At 39.9% G+C, this 8,270-nt stretch overlaps 1 protein-coding gene across 1 annotated transcript in view; it reads right to left on the bottom strand.

Annotated features, from left to right (window-relative positions):
* The window catches only part of LOC117953067 (titin-like), a 201,318-nt gene extending 194,090 nt beyond the window's left edge, over window positions 1-7,228 (bottom strand). Inside the window, exon 1 of the mRNA XM_034885784.1 lies at window positions 6,865-7,228. Within this exon, the coding sequence (XP_034741675.1) occupies window positions 6,865-7,228 (364 nt within the window). The remainder of the gene's footprint in view (window positions 1-6,864) is intronic.
* Between the last annotated feature and the right edge of the window lie 1,042 nt (window positions 7,229-8,270).

Below are 8,270 nucleotides of genomic sequence, written 5' to 3'. Positions count from 1 at the left end.
GGGGAGAAATGAAGGAAGGATGGAAAAAACGTGTTTTAATATTATATCCACCAGCATTATAAAGACATTACTGACATCACATTACGGAGCACATGGGTTTTATTCTATATAATTAATATATTATTATATTTAATTAATATATCATTAAATATAATTAATATTATATGTCTATGTAGAACCTTAACTTTAATTTAGATGTAAGTTTGTATTAAAGTGAATGAATGAATGACATGAATCTTCTGTCTGATGACTGACATGCGTCTGACCCCCAGCTGTTGCAGTCCGTCAGACCCCCCCCCCCCCCCCCCCCCCGGGCTATGTGCAATTATAGCCTCGGCTCGTTTTCCTGTAACTGAACCCTCTCACACTCAGCACCTTGCTATCAGCTGCTGTTCACCCTCCAGATCCTAAAATAATCAGGAATGTCCCTCCACACCAGGTCTCACTGAGAAACTACAGCAGTGGACAGGAAAAGCATCAAAAAGGGTTAAAACATCTCATGTTTAAAAAGCTGAAAGTGTCTAATGTGGAACAGAAATAATCTACGTCACATTTAACAGAGGTTAAAAGTCAAGTATAAAAGGTTAAAATACATTACACCTGAGATCAGCAGTAAACATCTTCAACACAGCAGCCCTGCTGGAGACAATGGGGTTGCCTAGCAGCACATCACACACATATATTTAGGAGTTGTGAAAAACTGAAGCCATTTTGGGAGGATAAACATTTAGTTTTAAGTAATGTACTTGGATATAAGATTCCTTTCAGGAAGTTGAATGAATGCTACTAATGCACTACACATTATTACTCATTGAAAAGTTGATTTTCTTCTTACCTTTTTCATTATATTTAATATATTGTTATCCATTATTTAATAATAATATATGTTTTTACATTATGTTTTAATTATACAAGTGCAGATTGGTGACGTGTTCAATAAGTGTTTTTGTTGAGTATTGGTTTTTTTTTTCAAATAAGTAGTAAAAGAAAATGATTAATGTTCATTTTAAGTAGAGATTTATATATAATTATACAACGGTACATTAAAGGGACAATATGTAATGTTTCATCTGATATCTGAAAGGACCAAGAACAGACACACAAACACACACACACACACACACACAACCTCCTAGAGAGACACACACAGAGAGAGACACACACACACACACACACACACAACCTCCTACCATTCTTTATTAATTATTGTTGATATAGATATTATAGATAAATAGTATGGCAGAGTGAAGGACACACACAGAGAGACACACACAGAGAGACACACACAAAGAGACACACAAACACACACACACACACACACACACACACACACACACACAGATGCCGCCAGCTTCTTTAGAATCTACGGTACTAATCTGCAATGGAAAAAGGAGTTTTGTGAGATGAGAGACAGACTTATGTAATGATAGTAATAATAATATTAATGCTAGTTATATGAAGTATATGAACATCTCCTTGTTATTATTCAGTCAGTAGACCAGGCGTTCATGTTGCATGCTTCTAAGAATAACAGGCTGTAGAGTGTGTGTCTCTGTTGGGACGGGGGAAACAGCTGAGGGGAGGTTATATGGCACTATGCCCCCCCCCCATGCTGTTTCCTCCGTCCCGTCCAGGAGCGACAGATGAAAGATTACCGACGTCCCCCTTTTGCCGTTCTAACTCCTGACAGGTTTTGTTCAAAGCTGAAACGCAGCTGGATGTGACAGATGTCAGGTGTACGTTGCTGGGACGAAATAGTGGCTTTAAGTCCGATACGGCTTAGTGTTTTTACGTTTAGTGTCCCTGCTCTCCGTACCGCGGAAAAACCGCCTAGCTACCGTAAGGACCCCCGGAAACGCAGCCATGCTTCTGTAACTTACTCTTTTATTGTGAATGAAGGAGTTTCTGTGTGATACTGTACTATATGAGCTCCCGGTAACGCTAACCCAGCGCTATATAGCGGGTAATACTCTAACCCGGGTAATACTCTAACCCGGGTAATACCCTAACCCGGGTAATACCCTAACCCGGGTAATACCCTAACCCGGGTAATGCAGCCCAGTAAAGAAAGCTTCATGACACCAGATGGACTTTAGACAAACTGAGACCCAAAAAGACTTTTTACTCCAACATCTCTGGTGAAAAGACAGATATATAAAGATCTGTTTCATCATCATCAGATGACTCTGAGAACACTTTAACCCTCGTGTTGTTCCGAGAGGAACATGTTGCATATCATTATTATTAATATTATCAATATTATTAATATTATTGTTATTATTAATAATATTGTTATTATTAATATTATCGTTATTATTAATATTATTGTTGTTTTGGTGCAAGGTCACAGTATTTGTTAAATGTGTGTGCAGAGCAAAGAACAATCCTGCTACGCATAACACACACACACACACACACACACACACACACACGGATACACACACACAGAGATAAACACACACACACACACTCACACAAAAACACACACAGAGAGAGTGATACACACACACACAGATACAGACACACACACACAGATACACACACACAGATACAGACACACACACACACAGATACACACACACAGATACAGACACACATGCACACACAGAGAGACACACACACACACACACACACATACACACATGACAGTGGGATCACGCAGAAGGTCTGCAGTAAATGATCGTACATCTCATCCTCTTCATTTGGTGGAAGGTAAAGGTTAAATAATAATTATAAAAAAATTATAATTTTTTCAAACTCAAGAATAACTTGTTATTGTATATATATTTTAAAGTTATTTTCAGTTGAACTTAAACTTTATTCAAAGATTTTTTATGTGTGTGATTACAGATGAACTTTTCTTCCCGTCTAAATTGAAAATCAACACTTTTGTTGATGCTTTTTTTCGATGTTTGTCACTTTGTTTTAGGTTTAACACTGCGTAACACTAACTTATTAACTTTGGTTTTACAGTTAATTTGGAATTTATGGTCAATAAACCTCATTTATAGGAAATTATACCTAATGTTTGAGTTAGAAAAGCAGAAATTAGGAATTATTTAAGGCAACTTTAAGACAACATGAGGACAACATGAAGACGACATAGACGAAATGAGGACAACATGAGGACAACATGAGGACGACATGAAGACAACATGAGGACAACATGAGGACGACATGAGGACGACATGAGGATAACATGAGGACAACATGGGGATGACATGAGGACAACATGAAGACAACACAAGGACGACATGAGGACGACATGAGGACAACATGAGGATGACATGAGGACGACATGAAGACAACATGGGGATGACATGAGGACGACATGAGGACAACATGGGGATGACATGAGGACGACATGAGGACAACATGGGGATGACATGAGGACGATATGAGGACGACATGAGGAGAACATGAGGACAACATGGGGATGACATGAGGACAACATGAAGACAACATGAGGACAACATGAGTACGACATGAGGAGAACATGAGGACAACATGGGGATGACATGAGGACAACATGAAGACAACATGAGGACGACATGAGGACGACATGAGGACGACATGAGGACAACATGAGGACAACATGAGGACGACATGAGGATGACATGAGAACGACATGAGGACAACATGAGTACGACATGAGGAGAACATGAGGACGACATGAGGAGAACATGAGGACAACATGGGGACAACATGAGGACAACATGAGGACGACATGAGGACGACATGAGGACGACATGAGGACAACATAAAGACAACATGAGGACAACATGAGTACGACATGAGGAGAACATGAGGACAACATGGGGACAACATGAGGACAACATGAGGACGACATGAGGACCACACGAGGACAACATGAGGACAACATGAGGACGACATGAGGATGACATGAGGACGACATGAGGAGAACATGAGGACAACATGGGGACAACATGAGGTTCAGTCCACTTTTTAAAACATTTCTTTGTATGTGAAGAAGAACGTGAACATCAAGCAGCTTCTGTTCCAGAAGAATTAAACATGTTTTTATGTAATTTATTTCTGATTCTATAGAAGAAACACAAAGTAATTGACCGGCTGACATTATACATCAAAGAGCATAAAAACCATAAAGTACAGAGGACTACTAGTGGAGGATTGTGTCATGAATCATGAATTATATTTAACCCAAAAGTAAAGTGAAAAGTCACAAAAACACACACTGTGTTGACAAAAGTACAACTAGAAAACACCCTGAGAACTACAACTAGAAAACACCCTGAGAACTACAACTAGAAAACTCCCTGAACACTACAACTAGAAAACACCCTGAGAACTACAACTAGAAAACACCCTGAAAACTACAACAAGAAAACACCCTGAGAACTACAACTAGAAAACACCCTGGGAACTACAACTAGAAAACACCCTGAGAACTACAACTAGAAAACACCCTGGGAACTACAACTAGAAAACTCCCTGAACACTACAACTAGAAAACACCCTGAGAACTACAACTAGAAAACACCCTGAAAACTACAACTAGAAAACAACCTGAAAACTACAACTAGAAAACACCCTGAAAACCTCAACTAGAAAACACCCTGAAAACTACAACTAGAAAACACCCTGAAAACTACAACACCCTGAGACCTACAACTTGAAAACATCCTGAGAACTACAACTAGAAAACACCCTGAGACCTAATTGATGTGGACTGTATTCTGATGGTAGAGTTAAAACAATGAAGACAATTTGAAAAAAGTGGCAAAAAGTATTTAAAACACATCAAAAATCGATAAAAAAAGCCAAAAAAGCATTAAATTGTTGATTTCCAGTTTTTGGGGAGGACTACTCAAGGGTTAACGGACCTAAGTTAAATTTAAATGTCTTCACGTCAACCATGACAACGAAAACATTTTTTGAACATTTTTGTCATTTTTTCGATGTTGCGGGTGCTTTTTGGATGTTTTTTTCCAAAGTTCTTGGATATTGTTGTTGTTGACCTTTTCAACGCTTCAGGACATTTTTTGTGATAAAATAAATAAAGAATGAACTGACAACAGGTCTATTTGACCCAAGGACAACATGAGGGTTAAGACGAGTGTCCCGTCTCACTTGGACTGTCTTTGGTGGATCAGCTGTAAAGACCCTCCACATTGTTCAGAACCAGGCCGCACGCCGTCCTGGTTCTGTGTGAGGAACAGATCAACGCCTCGTTACTCAACTTCATGAGGACTATACATCCATTCTCTTGGTTCTGATGACCCTGCCTACAGCGCCGTGCTATGGGGCAGATTCACATTGCCATGGGGAAGCACCGTAGCAACAGGCGATGGTTTACAGGAACGTAATGCCTGGTCATGCATTCAAGAACATAGAAAACCTCCATTCCAGGACCACTTGACCCTTGGAAGGTATCCAGGTTAAATCAACCCATTTCAGATTCTTACAAGAAGAAAAATGGAACTTGTTCCATTTTTTCTACCGGAAACCAGCGTCCTTTCCTTATTTCCTGTGATGAACATGTGCTCCTGACTCAGTTCAGAACCCCACTTCCATTTCTAATTTTGTCCTAGTAGAGACGGATGCGTTCCCTGAACATATCTTATCTCAGCTGGTAACCCTAACCCTTCTTTCAGTGATGTAATGAATGTTGTTTTGATTTTAATGTAATGTAATGTAATGTAATGTAATGGGGAGCTGGACTCCAGGAAGACCAGCTGAGCCTATGGCCCCCGCTAATGGAGGTCCCAATAAATCACCTCAAACTCCCTAAAACTAGAAAACACCCCCTTAAGTAATGTATTTATGATTGATATCCATATTATCAGCATTAAAGCTATCTTTTTTTTTTTTTTTACATTTGTTACTTTTTTAATATTTCTTCAAGTTTTTGTGTAAAATCAGTAATATTTGGAATTCCACAAGGAAGCTGTCTGGGGCCACTGTTATATTAAATATTCACCAATGAATGACCTTTAACGTAAAAAAATGGAAAAATGTCACTGTATGCTGACGATTCAGCGATAGAACACAGACCCTGAAAACTATCGAAGACTAGAACACAGACCCTGAAAACTCACTATAACTAGAACACGGACCCTGAAAACTCACTAAGACTAGAACACAGACCCTGAAAACTCACTAAGACTAGAACACAGACCCTGAAAACTCACTATAACTAGAACACGGACCCTGAAAACTCACTAAGACTAAAACACAGACCCTGAAAACTCACTAAAACTAGAACACGGACCCTGAAAACTCACTAAGACTAAAACACAGACCCTGAAAACTCACTATAACTAAAGTTACATGAAATCCAAATATCGAAATGAAATAAATAGGACCTGACTGAGTCGTTACCCATAATGCCCCTGGTTGGACCAATCTATTTACAGCTCCTGTGTGCGCGACACATATGGCCGTGGCCTAAAATAACGGGGGGGGGGGGGGGGGGGGGGGGGGGGTGGAGTTTGATTGACAGGCACCATGTGGCACAGAGCTGCAGCTGATTCCCTTAAAAAGCCATGCGAGCGCTCCGGTCCTCTCTCCTGCTATCAGCGGCTATTCTTATCTTCCTGCAGCATGAGGCTGCCTCCACCTCAACACACTGACGTAGCAATCCCTAAACAGCCCAGAACTACACCCAATAAACCCAATAAGTGAGAGCAGGATACAGTGGAAACTACACCCAATACTTCCAATAAGTGAGAGCAGGATACAGTGGAAACTACACCCAATACTTCCAATAAGTGAGAGCAGGATACAGTGGAAACTACACCCAATATATCTTATAAGTAAGCGTAGGGAACAGTGGAAACTACGCCCAATAAGTGAGCGTAGGTAACAGTGGAAACTACTCACTTGTATCCACAAGCGTGCCTGGAAGTGTTGGGACGTGGTCCCGGGACAGACAGGAAACAGTCTCCTTATCCAGAAAGATTTGGCAGAAAAATCCAAGGTGAGAACAGTCGAGCCTCCGAATCCCCCCCGCAGAAACAAAACTACACAGTACACAGACGGTGTAGTTTTGCTTTCCCTCCGTGCAATCCCTCCACCCGAGGCGAGGCTGGGAATGCTTCAACTGCTCAGGAGGGCCCAGATGGTGCTTTAGGTCTTTATACCGGGGGGGCCAGCCTGCATCACCCTCGCAGACGCCACCAATTGGCCGGCCAGACCCTCGGAGGGGGGTTTCCAGGTCTGAGGGACAGGTCCTCACCCAAAACATACCCCAGACCGGAGGAAAGGCCACTTTGGCTTTAAGCCCTTTAACCCCCCTGGTTCCTCGGGTGGTTTGACCCGTTTACAAAACGCTCAATATCAGAAATATGATAACAGAACGTTGGCAAGGGGGACAAATGTTGAAAAAAAACACATAAACATGGGAAAAAACAACAAAACATGTTACTAAATCAACAAAAACATCATTTTTTTAACCCTTGATAAAGTGACCAAAAACACCCAAAAAATGACTAAAACATCATTTAAAAAAAGTCCAAAACGTGACCAAAGAATTGCAATAAAAATTGACAAAAACGGTGTGAAAGTGTAGAAAAAGAACAAGATGTTGAAATTTCAACCCAGAAAAACAAAGCTGCACGTCAATGGGAGGTCAAGGGTCAACCACAGAAACGTCCTAAAACATAGAAATAATCGTAAGACATTGGAAAAAGTGAGAAAGAACTTCGGGAAAAGTTAGAAAACGTCAAAAAGTGACAACATACGTTCTTCAAAAACAAGCTTCAAAATCTTCAAAAAACAAAAATGTCCCTAAAATTTCAACTAAGAACTTGTTTTTTTGCTAGAAAGTTAGAAAACGTCAAAAAGTGACAAAAATGTCGGTAAAAAACAACAAAAATGTTTAGAAGAATCAACAAAGAACTTAAAGTTAAGTTATTAAAGTGTCTCGAGGAGGTTCTGACCCAGAAAAACTAGCAGTTGTCCCAAAAGTTGGTTTCTGAGTCTTGAGTTCCAGCTAGAAGCTTTTTATCAACGATTTTGTCGTCTTTTTGTATTTTTCCTCACAAGATTTTTCAACGTTTGTCAACTTTTTCTGAGCCTTTTGAAATTTTCGTGATTTTTTTCCCCAAATGTTGACATTTTGTTGACATTTTGTTACTTTTTTAGACATTTTTTCACATTTTAGTCACTTTTATTGACATTTTCCTCACTTTTTAAAAGTTCTTTACCGGCTGTTTTTTCTCCAAATGCTGTAAAGTTGACAGGAAACAAGAAATGTAATGAAAGTAGTGACATGATTATTATTTACA

Source organism: Etheostoma cragini, chromosome 11, assembly GCF_013103735.1.
Source record: "Etheostoma cragini isolate CJK2018 chromosome 11, CSU_Ecrag_1.0, whole genome shotgun sequence".
Lineage (NCBI taxonomy): Eukaryota > Metazoa > Chordata > Actinopteri > Perciformes > Percidae > Etheostoma > Etheostoma cragini.
The sequence above is the reverse complement of the archived record's forward strand: the minus strand, read 5'-3'. Positions and strand labels throughout refer to the sequence as shown.